This window comes from Pogoniulus pusillus, chromosome 35, assembly GCF_015220805.1.
Source record: "Pogoniulus pusillus isolate bPogPus1 chromosome 35, bPogPus1.pri, whole genome shotgun sequence".
Lineage (NCBI taxonomy): Eukaryota > Metazoa > Chordata > Aves > Piciformes > Lybiidae > Pogoniulus > Pogoniulus pusillus.
In genome coordinates, this window is record NC_087298.1 from 14519977 (window position 1) to 14539089 (window position 19113).

The following is a 19113-nucleotide window of genomic DNA, read 5'->3' on the forward strand; positions in this document are numbered from 1 at the left end:
TCAAGGACCATGCAGCAGGTGCCCTAACAGGTAATGTCCCTTCACCCCTTCTCCCCAAGCTTGGTTATGTTTTTTTTTCTTTGTTGTTGTTTGTTTTTGTTTTTGTTTGGGGGGTGTGTGTGTGTTTTGTTTGTTTATTTGTAACCATTGAGTGACCAAAACCTGCTTGTAAAGTGCCACTTGGCTCACATGCAAACCTAACAGCACCTGGATTGTAGGAGGAAAGCAGGCTGCAAAGCCAAAGCTAATTCTGACCTTACCTTGCAAGGGTAGGCACAGAATGCTTCACCTCTCTGCCAATCCCAGTCCATTTGCATGTCACATATTGCACTGGTTTGTGCCTCAGCTTCCTCACGTTAGAACACAGTGTCATACGGCACTGTCCTCTGCCTGCCCCAGGGATAGTGGAACAGCAAATGGGACTATTTCTCTCTCCCTGGTCTCCAAGCCCATGACATGGGAGCATCAGTGTGAGCTGTGGCTGTGGCTGCAAAGCTGGGGCTGTGTGTGAGTTGCTGAACTGTGCCAGGCCAGGGATACTGTGTCCCCGGGGCAGGGGACAGCAGGCACTGAGCACATGAGGTGTGCATGTGAGGTTACTGGAAGGAAATAGCTGGCAGTAGCTGAGGGTTCCTCTTGCTCAGGGAGCAGCACTCCACGGCTGTCCTTGGCCAGTGCACATCCAGTGCTGAGCAGGGTGTCAGGGCTCTCTGGGGTTTCATCTCAGTCTGCAGATTTGGACCTGCCCTGCAGAGGCTCTCTGGGACACAGACTGCTCAAAATCATATTCTATCCAGTACTGAGATCTTGCTCTGGGTTCTGAGAGTAGAGTAGGGCTTCCTGTCTCCTGCTCTTCAAAAGAGGCTACACGGATGGAGAGGCGTGGAGACATGGACATGCAGGAGTGTAACGGGAGATGGATGCAGACAGAGATGAAGATGAAGAAGGAAAAGGATGAAGGAATGAGGGGATGCAGGGCTGGAGAGAGGAAGGGACGAAAGCGGGAAGGGAAGAAGAGATGGCAGGCTATGGGAAAGCTCCCGGCTGTGAGGCGGTGCCAGGAGGTGGCAGCAGAGGCCGAGCGCGACGCCGGGCTGAGGGGTGCCGATGCAAGCGGGTGAGTGCCCCCGCGGGACTGAACCAACCGTGGCCTCTGCGGGCAAGCCTGCCTCTCTGCGACCCTGCCACCGGTCTAATCCCGGGAAAGGGGCTGACCTCTACCCAGCCCTCTCAGGGAGAGTGGTAAACAAGAAGTAGGTCCAAACATGGGTGGGGTCCAGCTGTGTTCAGCTTCTGTGTTTCTGCATCCCCTTCCCTTCTGCAGCTCCTCTGCATCACTGGGAAGAACCTAGACGCCCTGCCTTTGAGCCTTTGCCTCTCCTTCTAGCAGCCACTGGGCTCCCTGAGGCTCCTTGTGTGCCCTTACCCTCTCTGTTGCTTTATTCAGGTGATTATGGATTCTTCACCTCCTCTGATCCACTTGCTGTACCTTGATCTCAGAGGACCTCCAGTAGTAGAGGGATGTGGGGAGCCAGCAAGCACAGCCGCCTGGCCAGGCCTTCACTCTGCTGTGAGTGGGTGCTTGTTTGGGGTGCAGGTGCCACCAGAGCTTGGGTGCCACTGCAGCAAGAGGTGCCCTGGCCACTGGTAGGGCAGCAAGAGTTATGCTCTTCCAGGATGAGGTCTCCACCCAGCCTATGCTTGCTCTGGAAGCTGAAGGCCATGCTTATGGAATGGGTGGCTAACCATTGGATTTTGGCCAAATGTCCCAAAGGCTCTGGGGCTGCCAGTTGCTTGGATACATTGGAGACATGCCTGAGGGGCTGCAAATGGTCAGCCATGCAGAGCAGCCTGAGTGGGACATGGCTTGGCAGAGTGGGCTGCCTTGGCCTGTGATAGGAGAGAGCCATGAGCCCCCAGACCATGCCCCACCTTGACCACAAACCCTTTTCAACCTCAAGTCCTCCTGGGCTTGAGCTCCTCTGGCCCTGCGCCCTCTGCCTACAAGCCATCCAGCCACAAGGCCCCCTGGTCACGATTCCCCCCTCCCCCCCCCGCCATGATCATCCTCATTTGCGTGCTCACTCATCTGCTTCCTCACCCAGACCCATGCCATGCGGGCACCCAACTCCGAGCTGGCAGTGGGCACACGGCAATGTCCAGGAGCATCCTTAGGGAAGAGGTTGGGACTGCCTGCCGGCTCTCGCCGCCCGCCGCCCCCCCTTCGGCCATGAGCTGTTTACCGCTACCGGCTTTATTTAAAGAAACTCAACCCAAAGCCGCCCCCGGGCTCGCAGCGGCGGCGGGGCCGGCCGGGGGCGGGAGTGCCTCGAGCGCGGCGGGTCTCAGCCCGCCCCTTCCCCGCCCGCCGACGTCTCCGCCATGGGCACTGCGCGGCTGCTGTGCTCTCTGCTTCTGCTGCTGCTGGGCACCGGTACCGGCACCGGGCTGCCCCCCCCACGACTGGTGCTCGCCATCCTGGCCCGTAACGCCCAGCACTCGCTGCCGCACTGCCTGGGAGCCCTGGAGCGTATGGACTATCCCGCGGGGAGCATCGCTCTGTGGTGAGGAACCGGAGCGGGAACCTTGGCGGGAGCCAGGCCCCCGGGGTGCAGGAGGTAGCAGAGATCTGGGAGAAGGGAATGAGGACTCTCGGGAGGAGCTGGATGCCGAAGCTACAGGGGTAACAGAGAGCCCCTGGAGAAACAAGGATGCAGTAGGACGTCTTAAGGCACAGGAAGGGACTTTGAAGGAATGGGGAACCGGGAGTAGTGAGGGCCCAAAGGACAATGAAGACAATGAAGGGAGGAGAAGAGAAAGATGGAGAGAGGGAGGAACCTGGTAACGAGAGATGATTTTGGAGTACTGAGGTCCCAGGCAGAGGGAGCAGAATGGGGACCTCGGGAGCATAGCGACCCCCATGGAGGAACGGAGCCCCAGGTGGTAATAGCCCTCTACCCTGCCTGGGTGTGGGGCCCAGCAGGGACTCGACAAGAGCTCTGTGCTCCTGCACTGTGAAGGAGCAGGACCCCAACCCTTCCTCGCCTGAAACCGGCGAGGGAAAGGAGCTCTAGGCTTAGTCGGATTTTACATCATCGAGGACGGACGCTGCCTGCAGGTCTTGGCCCCACTCACCTCCTTCCCCAATGACAACTCCCAGACTCCCGTTTTCTCATACTGGAAGGCTGGTGTCTGCCCCCGGTCCCTCCTCTCCCTCGCTCCTCCAGCTGTCGTCTGTTGCTGGAGCTCGTTGGAAATTTTTCTGCAGCTGCTTTTGCAGGGATGCGGGTTGAGGGCTGGTGGTGGGGTCCTGGCAGGGGTGGCTGCGCTGTGTGTGCAGTGGTAGCTGCCAGGAGCAGCTTTGCCCATCGCAGTCTCCGGGAGCCTCCAGCTGCACGGCCGTTCAGGGTGTTTCAAAGGCAGCTTCCTGCTGAACTAGGAGCTGGAGTGGCACAGGTTCTGCTTTGTTCCCTATGTCCAGGGGGATCCCTGTAACACATGGAGGGGCAGCTTGGGACACTTTACCAGCTCGAGGTTGCTGGACTTGGGGGTTGCCCCAGTGCAAGGTGGGGCTCATCCCCATGAACATCTGTCATGAGGTCAGGTGGGAGAACTGGGGATGGTGGCTATGCATAGCAAGGGAGGGTCTGAGGAAGATTTTTGCTGCTTGTGGGGGCCTTTTCTCTGGCTGCCAAAGCTGCAGAGTGTGGTGAAGTGCACGGGGTTGCCACAGGGTGCCGGTGGGTGGATGGTATGGGGCAATGAAGCTTCTGTGCTCCAAAGTTCATGGTGGGCAGCCACAGGGCTGGGAGAAAGAGGTCGTGGCCAAGGCTGCTGAAAGCAGAGATAGTGAGTGTCAGAGAACAGACTGGCTGGTGGCAGCACCAGGAAAGAAATTACCTATTTGTGTTCCCCCCTCCTGTCAGCACAGCTTTGGTTCCTTCATGGTCTCTACATGTTACAATCTGAAGTAATTTCATTGTTTCATCCCCAGTTTGTGGCTGTCTCAGTGTCTTGTTTCCAGGATCATTTCTAGTTCAGGGGAGGGCCTGGATGTAGCTGTTGCTCCAGGAGTGATCCTCTGAGGCTGATGTCCCTTCACCCCAGGTGTGCAACTGACCACAACTCAGATAACACAACAGCGATGCTGCAGGAGTGGCTGGAGGTGGTGGGGAAGGACTATCACTCTGTGGCCTGGAAGGTGCAGGAGGAGCCCAGGTGAGGCTAGGGGGAGGCTGGGGGCATGCTGAGGGGCTTTGAGTGGCTTCTGGAGCAGCACCCTGCTCGATGGCTGGGGACACTGTCTGGAGGAGCTGTAGACACGCAGAGCTGGGCTGACTCAGCCCTCTGGCATGCTGCGCTGAATTTGTGCATTCCCAGCAAGCAAGGTTAACCCTCTGCCTCCCTCTGGCCCAGCTCGTACCCCGACGAGCTTGGGCCCAAGCACTGGAGCTACAAACGCTATGAAAACTTGATGAGGCTGAAGCAGGAGGCTCTCACCTATGCCCGGGAGCAGCAGGCAGACTACATCCTGGTAAGGGACATGGGACACTGGTCAAGTAGGGGACAAAGAGGGCATCTCTGCATCTCCAGGACCTGTGCTGTCCCTGCAGTTTGTGGACACTGACAGCATCCTGACCAATAACCAGACTGTCAAGTTTCTTATGGCTCAAAACAAGTCGGTGGTGGCACCCATGCTGGACTCACAAACCTTCTACTCTAACTTCTGGTGTGGCATTACACCCCAGGTATGACCTGGAAAGCCCTGGGGAAGGGGATGCCCCATGGTGGAAGAGCCCTCCCCACCATGGAGGCATCACACGAGTGTGCAACAGGGGTACTACCGCCAAACAGCTGACTACTTCCCCACCAAGAACCGGCAGCGAGTGGGCTGCTTCTCTGTCCCCATGGTCTATGCCACCTTCCTGATCGACCTGCGTAAGGAGGAGACGTTGCGGTTGGCTTTCTACCCACCCCATCCCAACTACACCTGGGCCTTTGATGATATCATTGTCTTTGCCTACTCCTGCCAAGCAGCTGGTGAGGGTGCTGGGAAGCTGGGGACTGAAGGTTTGTGGGGACTGCGGTATTCACTCATCCCACCTTGCAGGTGCAGAGGTCCATGTGTGCAATCAGCAGCACTTTGGCTATATCAATGTCCCTGTGAAGGCCCATCAGATGCTGGAAGATGAACGTGCCAACTTTGTGCATCTCATGCTGGAGGCCATGGGTGAGACTGGAGGTGTCTTCTGCCTCGGGGTGACAGGGACCTGTTGCCAGTCCCTGGGACTGAGCTGTTGACCCTTGTTCCCGGCCAGAGAGGTCTGGGCTGCAGCAAAGTGGTGCCCCCTCTTTCTGCAGTGGATGGGCCCCCCATGCAGCGTTCCAGATACATTTCCCATCTCCCCAGGCCACTCACAAAAATGGGATTTGATGAGGTAAGTGACCAAGTACTCCCCCACCATGTCCTCCTGTCCATCTCTTTGGCTGCATCCATGCATGGCAAAGCTTGTCACAGGCTTTGTCCAAGCCTCCTATCCCACATCATGTGGAGGCTGGGCAAGCTGCATATCATGCTGTGACTATATGCCTCCTTGGTGGGGCTCTTCCCTTCCTCCTCAGATCTTCCTCATCAATCTGGTGCGGAGGCCGGACCGGCGCCAGCGTATGTTGGCATCCTTGTTGGAGCTGGAGATTGCCCCGCAGGTGGTGGATGCTGTGGATGGGAGGTGACTGTGGGGTGATACATCTCTGCTGTGGAGCGCCCCAGTGTCACCCTGGTGGGGAGACTGGGGCTGGTTAGGAGAGGATACTTTACCAATGCAGCCTCTTGCCGTGCAGCACCCTCAACAGCAGTGACATCAAAGTGCTGGGGGTGGACCTGCTCCCTGGGTACTATGACCCCTTCTCTGGCCGCACACTCACGAAGGGTGAGGTTGGCTGTTTCCTCAGCCACTACAACATCTGGAAAGAGGTATGGGGGGGGCACAGGGTCCCTGAGGGCCACCAGCACAAGGCCGGGATCCCATAAACATTACCAGGTCTCTGGAGGACCTAGGGGGAAGGGCATCCTGCAGGATGAGTGGACCCAGTATGGCCCAGTGGTGTACTGAGATGTGTTCGCACCTCTGCCCCCCTTCCCATAGATTGTGTCCCGGGGGCCTGGAGAGGTCAGTGGTCTTTGAGGATGATGTGCGATTCGAGGCCGCCTTCCCAGCACGGCTGCAGCGGCTGATGAAGGAACTGGAGGAGGCACAGCGGGATTGGGACCTCATGTAGGTACCGGGACTGGAGGGATACAGGTCCCTGGGGCTGACTCTCACAGCTTGCCATCCTCTCCACAGCTATCTGGGGAGGAAGCAGGTGAATGTGGAAGATGAGGCACCTGTGGAGGGTGTGCAAAACCTAGTGGTGGCTGGGTACTCATACTGGACACTGGCCTATGTCATCTCCCACCGTGGGGCACAGAAGCTGCTGGCTGCCAAGCCCCTCTCCAAAATGCTGCCAGTGGATGAGTTCCTGCCCATCATGTATGATAAACACCCAAAGTAAGGATCAAGGGGCACGGGAGGGGCACTGGTCGAGCAGCATGTCACTAACTGACCAAGTTCCCTTCCCAGCGGGTGTTACTCATGCTGGAGGAAAACATGTGTAGTATGAACTCATTCCCCACTAACAGCTACCTGGCTGCTTGCCACTGGAAAATGGCCCTCTGTCAGCATGGGATGGGGGAGCGATGGGGATGGAACTGGGTCTCGAAGTTTGCCTTACTTGCGGGTTTCTGACCTTATTGTGATGAGAAAGCAGCTCTGTGTACCCTGGTGCTGGGGGAGTACTGTCATCTCCCTCCTCTGGTTGTGAGTTTCAACCCCATCTTGGGACACTTCCATGCCCCTCTTCCCAGATTGGGGTTAGCAGCAAGTTTGTGTCTGGAAGGGAGTGGTAATTCAAGAGATGGGTGAGTTTTGGTGAGTGAGTGCCAGTGGCTGGGTGACCCTGGGGAGAGGCCATTGAGCAGAATGGTGAAACAGAGGGATTAGACTTGTAAAAAGGAGGCTGAAAGTGGATAGAGAAGTTGATTAGTGCTCTGGATATGAACCAAAAGCAGCTGGGAGTCCCATGCCCCATCCTGGAGCCAAACCAGTGAGATGTGGTGTTGGAGACCCTCTCCCTACCAGGGCTGGCCCTGTGCCACTGAAGCTGGTGGGGAGAAATAGGTCCCATTCCCTCTGCAGTCCCTCCACACTCAGGATCTACAGGCAACAGTGGTTCAGGGCAGCCCTCTAGCTTGGCTGCCTTCCCTAGATCCCTTTCCTGGTACCCATGTCCCTTCCCATCACCTGCCTTGCGCGGTTTTCAGTGCAGGTTGTCAGTGTGGTTTGCCCAGCCCCTTTTTCTGAATTGGGCCATGCTCTGTAAACCAGTTTCTCCTCTTGGGTCCATTCTACTTTTCCCAGTGAGGATTACAAGCAGCACTTCAGTCCCCGGGATCTGCTGGTGTTTTCAGTTCACCCTCTCCTGGTTTATCCTACCCACTATGCTGGGGACAGCAACTGGCTGAGTGACACTGAGACCTCCACCGTCTGGGACAATGATGCCAAGAAGACTGACTGGACGGGCTCACAGAAGACTCTGAGGGACTTGCGGGGCAGTGCTGGCCACCTCCGCACCATCACTCGTGATGAGCTTTGATGGTAAGTGAAGCTGTGGGATCTGGGTGTGTAATGCCAGGGATGGAGGACAGAGTGGCTGAGAATCTCCTTCCTGTGAGTGCCACGTTTGGATGTGTCCTGAATCTCTAGTTTCTTTTTTACCATGTGGCAGCAGCTGCCCCGGTGAAAGTATTGCAAAACAGAGATAAGAACTTATCTTATGGGCAGGGAAAAGGATGGGAATGCAAATGTCCCACGTGGAGCTGCACTGGGCTGGAAGGCTCCATAAGACTGGGTCCTGCTGCTCCCTGAGCCTGTGCTGTTCCCCAGTCCCTCAAGCATGGAAAGAACAGTGCTCCTTCAGCTCCTGCAAAATTCATCCCTAATTTGGAGAGAGGGGCATCACCCTGGCACTGCTTGCTCCGCCACCAAAAGCAGGTCTCTCTGGGGGCCATGTCTCTGCAGAGCAGCCTTGCAGGCATGCAAGTCTGCACATTTGCTCGGCACTGCCACAGTTAACACTGGGTCAGACTTTCCCTGTCTGAGGTTGCTTGTGCTGGCAGTGGAACTTCCCTGAAAAGCAGCAAGTCTTGGGGAGTCTGGGAAAACAACTCTCCCACTGCCTCAGCTGCAGATGTGAACATGTCAGGGCTGCTTCTGCCTTGACTGCTGATGCTTGTATCTTTGCCTCCTAGGGATAAGGGATTGTGACCCAGCCTGGAGCACTGTGGACCAGTGGCCTGATCCTACTCACTCTCACTACCAGCAGATGCAGCTGCCCCTGGATAGATTCAGCCCCAGGGTCCCTTCAAGTCTGCTGGTGGCAAATCCACCCAAGGCAGTGTTTTACCTACCAGGCGGACACTAAGGCACTGTGTTCTGTCTTTTATGAAGATACATCTCCAGGGCTGCTGTGAGTGATGCCAACTTTTCCACCATCCACTGGCTTGGGACTTCAGCGAGTGGTTTTCAGGCTAGAGGCTGGCTCCTACAGTGGCACCTGTGGCCTCCTGCCGCTGAATGTGCTTGTCCTTTGCTTGTGTTGTCAGGGATGAAACCCAGGGAGGATTAAAGCAGACTGTGTTTGAGCTGTTTGAGCAGACTTGGATGGGTAGCATTGCCCCATGTAATGTCCCCAGGGCAGACCCTACTAGGGTCACCTCAGAGCTGTGGAGGTAAGGGTCTGGCAGTTCCTCTGTCTGGGGTTTGCTTTGAGAACGAATCTGTAATGAAGAAAGAGAGGGATGGAGATGGGGTGAAAGAGGGAGACTAGAGAGCCCCTTGTAGTCTTGGCTTGAAAAGGTGGGTGCCATTTCTGTGGAGCTCGTCTCTTTTTTGGGAATGCTGATGGAAACAGTTTCCCTTGACCACTAGGTTTGGCCTTGGGACTGAAAACCTTACACCCAGCCTGAGCACCAAGATCTGCAGCTCAGTCTTGCTGGGCTCTGGGCTCTGTCACCTTTGTGGCCTGCTCTGGAGGAGAGGTTTTGCTTTCCAAGAGTCTTGCCTTGTTTGGTGCTAAATCTCAGCTCCTCTGGCAAAGCCATACTTGTATGAAAAGTGAGGGTTTTCTGGAGTGGAGGAGCAATTTCCTTAAAAACACTGTGACTAGCTGTAGTCTGGGTGAGCTGCCTGCCTGCTCCCCAGAGCTGCTGCTTCTGTCTGCCCCTGCTTGGTATCTAGGCTGCCCCCTTTTGGCCCTGGAGAAGCTGCTGGGGTTCGCCCCAGGATGATGCACCCCTCTTCTCCCCACAGCTTTGTGAAGATGATGGAGCAATGAGTGGAAGCCTTGGTAGCTGACACTGTGAAGTGTCTGAGACCACCAAATAAATGATCTGGGAGAGCAGCATCTGGGTCTAGTTGAACAACTATAGCAGGAACCTCCTAAATATTAAAACAACTGACTCCAGGAAATCATGTAGGAGCTGAAGATCTGAGTGGATCTACTGGAGAACAAGCAGGAGATGGCAAACTGCATGATTGCAGAGCCCCAGCCAGTACAGACACGTCTGACAGAGCAGGGTGGAGAGGTGATGGCAGGCGGGGGATGCCTTTGGTCCCCTGCCTGTCCCCCTCATCACAGCTTCAAGGCTATGGGAGGAGCTCAGGAGCTGGTAAAGCAGCAGAGGAAGGATGCAGCAGCACTGCAGTACTTGTGACCCAGGCAGGATCCTTGCACTTGTTCCAGTGCCCTTGGGATGCCTGAGGCTAGCAGGCAACCTGCAGTAGGGGGCAAGAGTAGAGCAGAGCCAAGGATGAGAATTTGTTTTACTTTCTGTGACAAACTGCTGTATGAAGCCACAGCAGGGGTTTGGGAGAGACATGAGCTGTCTGGATTTGTGTAGGGATGGCAGCTGCCCCAGTGCCCCAGCCAGGCTGCCTGGCAGGGCCAGCTTTCCTCTATGCTACAGTCATGCCAGAGAGTCTGTTGTGCCCTGTGCATCATTCACACATGCCCCTAGGGGTTCACATCATCCTGTTCCCCAGCTCCTCATGGATGCTCTCCTCCACAAGGATGTGTTCCAGCAGAAAAGTTGCTTCCTGGACTGGCACCTTCTCCAGCATCTTGGTGCTGAACAGAGCCAGGACACAGCTGGACACTGTCATTTCACCTTCCAGCCATCCATTGCCAACTCTGAGCTGAGCCATCTCCTAGGGAAGGTGAGGCTGAAGAAGCTTTACCTCAAGGTGCCTGGTTGAGACATATCTGGGCAAGAGGCCAGTGCTGTGAGGGGCTGGGCAGTGAGGAAGGAGTCACACATGTGTGGTGGTTTTGGAGTGCTTGCTCCAAGAAACATGATTTTTGGAAGAGGCTTTTTGCTGGGCTGTGCTGAGATCCCAGGCTCCTGCCACGCCTGGCAGTGCTGTTTGAGCTAATTGTTTCCATGTCCTCCATGTCAGCCAAACTGACATCAGCACTTGGGAAAGCAGAAGGAAGGTGTGAAGGAGAAAGGCTGGAGAGGAAAGAGAGCAGGGGCTCGTCTGAGGGGAATCAGAAGAATAAGAGTGGGAATACAGGCGAGCCATGCACTCAGGTCAATGCAAGACTCATCCCTTTCCACTGAGGGCCCACTTAGGGTTGGAGCACAAAGCCTTGGTGCAGGAATCAGACCTTGTTGTGTCCCCTTAGTAGAGAAGAAGAAGACTATCATTAGTCTGTAAGAGACATCTGAGCACACATGGTATGCTCTTAGAATCTCTTGCTGCAGGGACAGGGGCATGCAGGGCCCAGGGAGGGGCTGCAGTCTTCAGGGCTCTGCAGGAACATCCATTTCCTGGCGGTGAGAGCAGCTGGCTGGAAGGAACGAGGGAAGCAGGGCTACAGCCCAGTACCATCCTTGCTCCATTCTGTGGAGGAGGATTTCCTAGGTTAAATGTCTTGAGCCTGGTGCTGGGGCAGGCAGAGTGGAGGCAAAGTGCTATAAAAAGCCCTTTTATAGGGCTGGAGTCCTGCTCAAATACTGTCCATTGTCTCTGAAGTTGGGATTGAAGGACTGATACTGAAAGCGCACCAGACTGGTGCTCACAATCACCCTGTGCACTAGCACACCCGGGCTGATTTGATCAGGCTGTGCTGCTCCTTTCTGAGGCTCTGTGGGGTGAGAGGCAGGAGAAAGAATTGAAGGAGGGTTGCCGAGGAGAGGACTGGGGTGTCAGCAGTGCCTACACCTGGGCATTGAGTATCTGCTGGGGAGAGCCCTGTGCTGGGGCTCTGCACTATGGAGTGGTGACTGAAATGTCCAGTAGGGACTCTTGGTTCTTTCTTGGGCTTGAGTCCCATTCACAGCTGTGCCCACCTGGACCATTTCAGCATCAGGGATTGATACCAGGAGCTGGGACTTATCACTGGTTGTTCAGCTTCCTCCCTGCACAGCCTGTCCTGGAGGCATAGCTGGTCTTACAGACTGGGCTGTGTCTCCTGCTCAGCAAAGCTGAGAGCTTATAAATTAATACTGAAATATGTGTCTAGGGTGGGCTGGGACACGTGCTGTTTGTGTTTTCTACTGGCATGAATTGCTCCAGACAAAGTCTAGAGGTGGAAGTCAGACCCTAGCTGCTCTCATCTGACTGAGATGTTGATGATACCCTCTTTGCAGACTGCTTCATTTGCCAGAGGGAGCTGGCCTAAGCACTGGAGCCGTGCCTGGGACACTGTTACGCAGAGGCAGGTTGTGTGGCAACTGCCACAAACGGGCAGAACGTGATGGCAAGGTAAACATGTGAGCTGGTATGGTCTGTGCCAAGGCCAGTGATGAGCCAGGCTGCCAAAATGCACTTGCCCCCCATCCCTTGAGCCTGAGGAAGAAGGGGTGCTGCTCCAAGTCTGCGGCTCGATCCCACAGAGGGTAAGGTACTGCCCTCTGCTGCTCCCCGACGCCTTGTGCCGTTTCGGTAAGCCTGGTACCTCTGTTCTGAGGGTCATCAACTAATAAAGGGTCTGGGGGTTCTGCCAGGATGTGAGTCCCAAGCTAAGCAGTGAGGATCACAGCCTGGATTCTGCCCCTGTCACAGAGCCACTGGGCAGGTCTCTTTCATCCTGATTTTAATTTCCCTGTTTTTTTAACACCAGTGCAGGGCTCTGCTGTGACAAGGGGAACATGTCTCCACATGGCCATTTGCCCAGCATGGCACCACTCAGAGCAGCAACATGGCTTCACTGATCTGCCTTTTGAGGGTCCCTGTGGGAGCAGGTCACAGTGCGGTCGATAAGGCCTTTGCTGGGGGCATGAGGTGACTCAGTGCTTTGAGCTTAGTGTGAGCAAGCGTTTTTTTTCCATTGCAGAGACGTAGGTTTCACCCTATTACCACTGCAGATTCCTTCCCTCACATGCTACCTCTTTCCAAGAATGACTGTTCTGTGTCGCTTAGAGGAGTGAGGCTGGATGTCTTGCCCAAGAAACCTTGGAGGAAATGTTTCATAGCCCCCCAGAAACTCACCATTTTCAGCTGCTGCTGCAGCAGCACCAGCTATGTGCTGGTAGTTAGTCATGGGTGTTAACGTTGCCCCCTCCAAAGTGGGGGTTGCCCACATCTGGAGCACAGTATTTCAATCATGCTGAAGTTGCCTTGGCATGTTTAGAGCTCATTGCTGAAGCATTTGTGCTGACAAAAAGTGTGACGTTTGAGCCTTCCTGCTCTTAGGGTGGATTGCTGGATAGCAGAATCATATAACATATACAATGTTTTGGGCTGGAAGGGACCTTTCAGGGTCACCTAGTCCAACCCCACCTACAGTCAGCAGTGACAGCTTCAACTAGATCAGACTGGCTCAGAGCCCCATACAACCTGATGTGGAATGTTTCCAAGGATGGGGCATCTATCACCTCTCTGGTAACCTGGGCCAAGGTCTCCCTCTCATTGTTAAATTTTTTTCTGTATCTCTAAATACCTTTAATTTGAAACTGTTGCCCCTTGCCCTGTTGCAGTAGGCCCCATAAAAACGTCTGTCCACAGCTTTTCTTATATTCCCCCCTTTAAGTACCAAAAGGTCTCCCTGAAGCCTTCTCTTCTGCAGGCTGAAGAACCCTAACTCATTCAGCCTGTCCACACAGCAGAGGGGTTCCAGCCCTCTGATAATTTTTTGTGGCCTCCTCTGGCTCCCTTCCAACAGGTCCATGTCTCTTTCATGCTGAAGACTCCACAGCTGGACCCAGCACTGCACCTGGGGGTCTCACCAGAGCAATGTCTCACTTGGCCTGGGAACTTTGTTCAAGCAGGCACATTACGCCTCTTTAGTCCTCCCAGACGAAGGACCATTTTGGGGGGTTGCAGCAGGCCCACAGCACTGCCATTTGTCCCCAGGCTGCTGATCGCAGTGGATTATGGACAGAAAGGAAGCAGTGCCTCAGGACGCAGGGACTGTCTGAGGGACAGCCCTACACTGGCCTCATCTGTGGAGGACTTTATGGCACTGCTACTGCCATTTTTACCTCCCCTCTAGGAAAAGACTACTCTCCTGTTTCCAGTTACCTAGGTAGAGAGCATTAGCACTGTGTTGCTGAATCCCAATCAGGCACCTGTAAATCTTCCCGATCCTTATCTATTAGCTGCAGTCAAGAATCCAAGTAAGAGACTGGTTCCCAGCTATTTATTTCATAGAAGTTCTATTTTAAAATTAGAAAGACATAAACCTTTTTGATAGAGGCAGAATTTTTGGGTCAGCTCACAGGCAACACTTGTGCGGTATCCTAAAATTGCTGTCCTGAAAGCTGTTGGCCCTGGACCTGGAATGGTCCCAAGCTCTGGCAGCTCCTTTCAGTACATGGCCAGAGTGCAGCATGCCCTTTGTACAGCATCCCTGCACCCATCCTTCAGGTGCTTTGTTCCTAAAAGGTGAACAGTTTTGGCTCCTCTGTGTTCTCCCATAACTACCTACACATAGACTAAAAACCTGGGCAAGACCAGTGGTGCTGTGCAAACCCCATGCATGGAGCCTGTGGGAGTAGCTAACTCTTAAGCTGTCCCCCGGTCCCCTGTGGTGATGCCAACTGAATGGACACTGGCCCAGCCAAAGCCTGCAAGGTCTGGCAAACAGCAATATAAAGAGGCTCAGCTGCTCCGGTCATCTGCTCAGCCTGCTGTAGAATTCAGGACTTGATAAAATGAATTTCAAAACTGTTAGTGGTAACCCTGGATTTCCTGGATGTAGGACTGATATTTGTCACAGCTGGTAAAATGAGCAAAAGTATTTTTGTTGTTTTCCTGGTTTGCTGCAAGGAAATCCTTCGGACCATAAAAGAAAGACAAACAAGGGTGTGGCAGGAAGAACCTTGGCAAATCAAGTGTTGTACCATTACCCCATCACACTTGTTGATGGTGAAGTTGGTCCCTACCAACCTATTCACCCATAACACCACCTGTTCTAAAATTTCCTTGGGGAAAAAAAACACCTTTTCTGCAGTGCTGGAGATATTCCTAGGCCAGCACTGCAGGACTCCACAGCAGCACCATCATGTCATACAAAGGAGCAAGGTGCAGCCACACATAAAGATTTTAAAAAATGTTTAAATGCTGTAGGGAAAAAAAAAACCCAAACATTCTTCTGTGGGGTCAGAATCATAGTATGTTGAATATCAATAGCTGCCAGAAGAGAGAAAAGCTCAAGTGGGTAAGAAACCTTCCTGACATGGTAGGCTCTCTTGGCATCTTCCTCTCCTTTGGGTGTTGTGTCACTCTGGTCATAACCACCATCAGCTGGCCAAGGATACATCATTGAAGTGCTTTAAATCACACACAATCACATAACATCACTTGGTCTGCTGCTGCATCCTGCAGTGGACTCCTTGGGGCTGGAGAGGACAAGTTCAGGAGGGAAGAGTACTTGTGCTGCTGAGAAGGAACCTGCAGCACCTGTTGCTCATAGGGCCAGCCCTAGGCTCTGGTGCTTTACAGCATGTCCCCTGTGTTTCTGAACAAGGCCTTTGCCCACTGATTAGAAGAAAAAACTAATCCGAGATGCCACTGTTTTTGCAGCCTGTTGATGAGAATATTTTCTCTTCATCTGGAAAGTAAGGGATGCTGTCGGCCACCCTCCTCTATAACGCCTGTACGTATTTCAAGGCCTTGCTGAACAAGTTCGCTGACAAACACACTGCTTTATGGTGGTGGCGTTTCAGTGGGAGGAAGGGCACAACAAAATCAATGAGGTGGTCATTAATGATCCCAGATTTCCAGAATCCACCTGCAAAAGCAAAGGAAGAGACAGGATTTTGGCTTCAGACTCTGCAGTCCTTAGCGTTTCAAGTGCTGCTTTGTGTGTGGCCACAATGCTCATCTGAAGATACACCTGCCCCAGTTTTATTTAAGGAAAGGATTTGAACCCACCACTTGTCGCCCTTCTTTCCTCCTAATAGATTTGTTCTCCAAGAATGGAAGGACTTAGTTAAACTAGAGAGCAAAGCTTAAATTTCTGACTGTGACAAAGGCAAACAAGGAGAGCCAGGCAGACAGTGGGGATCTGCACATCCTGGTGCCTTTCCAGTGGCCATGTGGTACCGTTTGCTACCCTGGTTTATTCCTTCCCTTCATCAAGAAACCCTGAGGGGATCATAGTTCCCATCCCTCAACCCATCCCTGGTCCCTTTCTGGCTGCCTGGGAAATGGCAGGTGGTATTCATGCTGCCTGGAATGGCCTGTCTCCCTCTGCCGCGGCTCTGACCCCTGCAGGAGGGGTGCTGCTTCGTGGACGCACTTTGAGGGTTTTCAAACACTGCCTTAGAGATGGCTGGCTCTAGGTCCTGCAGGTTGATCTCCTCTCGGTCCTTGTGGGCATGCCAGAGACTCATGGTCATTTTGTTGATCTGCTCCCCCTCCTGCATTGCTGTACAAGAATGAGATGCCTAATTGGCTTGTGTCTGGGAAATGATCTTACAGGACAAAGATGGCACCCAATATCCCCCAGCTTGCATGAATGCAAGCCGGAAGCTCCCCAAACATCTGGCCTAAAATGATTCCTTGTGAATGCAGTCAAATAACAGGGACAGGAGGGCTTTTTTTGACTTTGCAGGTGCATCTACTCACTATGAAATAGTGTCTGTTGGTATTTGTAGAGGCTCAAGGCTTGGGGAAAGAAGAGCAAACTAAGCGTGCTCTGAAATAGGTAAAACCTCTGCCAAATGGGAGCAGTGCTCTGGAACACCCTGTGGCGCCACAGAGGGCCTCCCTTACCTTATGAAAGATGGAAGATTGCTTTGCGGTAGTTTGCCCCATACACAACCCACGAAGGTCCCAGGAACGGCATGATCACGTCGATCAGCCCTGGGTGCATCTTGGTCCATTTCATCAAAGAGAAAGGCTGACCGTCCACATTTCGTCAAGTTCCCTTGGATCCAGCTCTTCAGATTTTCCTAGGAAAATACCCACCAAGCAATAAAGGCAGCAAGATACTGAGGTTGGTGGAGGGAGGCTCGAGCTACCCAGGAGCAAAGGCTAAGGCCTGAGCTCAAGCAGAGTTGAAGCTGCTGGGAGTAGCTTGCCCCTGCACAGCACCGCCTACTTGGGGGCAGTGACAACCAGCACTGGGAGGCCTCCTGTATACTGGATTTTGCAGCGTGGCTGTTACTGGTTTTATTAGCCCACTGTAGATATTTTATTACAGATTTAAAGGAGGTAGCAAATGAAAGCTGGGGGCTTCAGACTCCTACAGTTCCCCCATGTTCTTTTCTTTGTGTATCTATGGCATTCCCAGCTACTGACTGTTTTTTGTCAGCTCTTAGCCCACTGCAAATACACGTGCCTGTGCTGACCCAGAAAACCCTGAGTCTACCATGGCTGAAATCAACGCATATAAAACCTGCTCCTGTTGCCTGGGGGCATGCATAACTCTTAACTGCAGTACTTCACCCAGTATGGATTCTGCCTGTGTAGAATCACAGAATCAAAGACTGTTAACCGTTAGCCCAGCACTATGAAGTTCACCACTAAACATGGCCTTCAGCACAACATCTATCCGTCTTTTAAATGCCTCCAGGGATGGGGGACTCTACCACTGCCCTGAGCAGCCCTGGTCCAGGGCTCACAGCCTTTTCAGGGAAATTTGTACCTAAAACCCAACTTAAGCCCCTCTGATGCAAATTAAGTCTGTTTCCTCTTGTCTTGTTACTTTGGAAAGAGACTGGCCCCAACCTCCTTTCCAGGAGTTGCTCAAGGCAATGGAGGTATTCTCCAGACTAAACTCAGTTGCTCCTCAGAATACTTGTGCGCTAGACCTGTCACCAGCTTTGCTGCTCTTCTTTAGACATGTTTCAGCACCTCAGTGTCTTTCTTGTCATGAGTGGCCCATAAGTCAACCCAGTGACCTCATCAGTGCCAGTGAGGGATGCTCACTGCCTAGCCCTTCTGGTCACACTATTTTTGATCCTTCCTGAAAGTATTTCTTCTAAGAACATGAGTCAACAAATAAATTCTCCGAACACCCAGAAAGTCACCATCTAGGTGCACTGATTCCCCATTGCTGCTGAGGGTTTGGCAGCTACCTTCAGATTTGTATTTCTTTCTCAGATTTAAGAGGCAGAGTGGCATGATTAAAGGGTCTTAGAATCACTATTTGAGAGCTGCTTGCTCTTTAAGGAGGGTACAAGTCTAGTGATATACAGGTTTTCACACCCATCAAAGCTATGAAAGCAACAGGAGAATTTTTGTGCCTTTTCATCTAAGCACTTTTGTTTGTGTGTTCAGAGGGTTGTGTCAATATTTAAGGAATTAGAACACTATCACAGCAAGGACTGCTGTGGAGAAAGTGAAATTGATAAGTGAGTGCCAGAGTATATCCACAATTACCAACGGAGCCTTCTGCCAGTGTGTGTGGAACCACTCACTCAGCTGTGTTTCTCCAAGAGAGTCAAACAAAGAGCTTTTATTCCTACTGCACTTCAGGAAACTGCCTGAATCGTGTATGTACTGAGAATCAGCTGCTTATGGCCATAATAAACCCCAATCAAGTAGTACTGTGCTGAAAGGTGTCTCTTACCTTGTACTGCTCTATCTGCTCAGCATGGGGGAAGTGCACTATTGGAGAGAACTGATGAACATAGGGATTCTGAAGTCCCACCTTGGAAGAGGTAATGGAATGAGCATGGAGCTCACAAAGGTTTTGCCTGTTCCAGTTGAGCCATGGAAGGACATCACGAGGGGTTTCTCTGGATTCCGTTTCTCAGAAAATCACTCACTCCCTTCATCACCTGCTGCCCTCACCAGGGGGCTGCCCCACCAGCTTCGTCGGCCAAGTCACACTCCAGACCTGAAGCAATGTCAAATCAAGGCTTATAAATGACTGTTGAGATGGCTCTTGCTCTGCACTACAACCATACCGTCTCTGAGGGGCGCTTCCTCGGGCCCAGGCTGCAGAACAGTCCCCCCTGCCCCCACCATGCTCCTCCATGCAGTCAGAGAGACAGCGAGTCTCCTATGCGCTTCGCTCAAGGGGCAGCCCCCGGGGAAGAGGCTCCTGCACACATCCTGCCAGCCACGATCCACTTTGCTTGTCGTCTCCCCGGCCTCGGAGCCCTCAGTCTCCCGAACCCCCACCCGCCCTCAGGGGCCGTGCCTCCCTCTCCCCCACCCGCCCCAGCACGCCGTCTCAAGCTGACCGCGCAGGTCGGGCCCAAAGCTGCACTCGCAGTCCCGCTGAGAATCCGCAGCGCAGTGCTCGCAGATCCCAAGCGGCGACCAGGGCGGGCGGCGGTCAGAAGCAACAGCACCGGGGGGTAACGCCGCCGCTCCAGCGACCATGGCGGCCGCTCGCTCCGGCACCGCCCGCGCTCCGTCTCCCGGCGCCCCTCGTGGGAGGGCGGGGCCGCCGGGCAGCCCACAGGGCCCAGCTCCTGCCGGCCTCCTTGCCGGCGCCGGCAGGGTTCGTGCCCGGGGAAACCACCCTGCGGTTACTGCCGGGGATCCCGCCCCTCTTCCAGACTAGGGCTCAGGGCAATCACACTGCCCTTCCAGTGAAGGATCGGCACTGGGC

General features: G+C 53.7%; 2 protein-coding genes across 2 annotated transcripts; one reads left to right on the forward strand and one right to left on the reverse strand.

Moving 5' to 3' along the window:
• The first annotated feature begins 978 nt into the window (after positions 1–978).
• CERCAM (cerebral endothelial cell adhesion molecule) lies at positions 979–8740 on the forward strand. The gene is given in 14 exon segments (XM_064170982.1): positions 979–2564; positions 4108–4218; positions 4417–4534; positions 4614–4748; positions 4836–5040; positions 5111–5230; positions 5362–5438; positions 5623–5729; positions 5842–5974; positions 6147–6158; positions 6160–6275; positions 6345–6548; positions 7458–7694; positions 8348–8740. Coding segments are annotated over 13 exon segments (1755 nt in total). The 5' UTR covers positions 979–2382; the 3' UTR covers positions 7693–7694; positions 8348–8740.
• A 5583-nt stretch (positions 8741–14323) lies between these two features.
• Positions 14324–18834, reverse strand: TOR2A (torsin family 2 member A; the record flags this gene model as incomplete). Its single annotated transcript, XM_064171259.1, is given in 12 exon segments — positions 14324–15120; positions 15122–15181; positions 15183–15238; positions 15241–15333; positions 15844–15972; positions 16320–16422; positions 16424–16498; positions 18121–18198; positions 18201–18298; positions 18301–18390; positions 18740–18773; positions 18775–18834. Coding segments are annotated over 12 exon segments (912 nt in total), but the record flags the coding sequence as incomplete, so codon positions are not given.
• Positions 18835–19113: the final 279 nt, after the last annotated feature.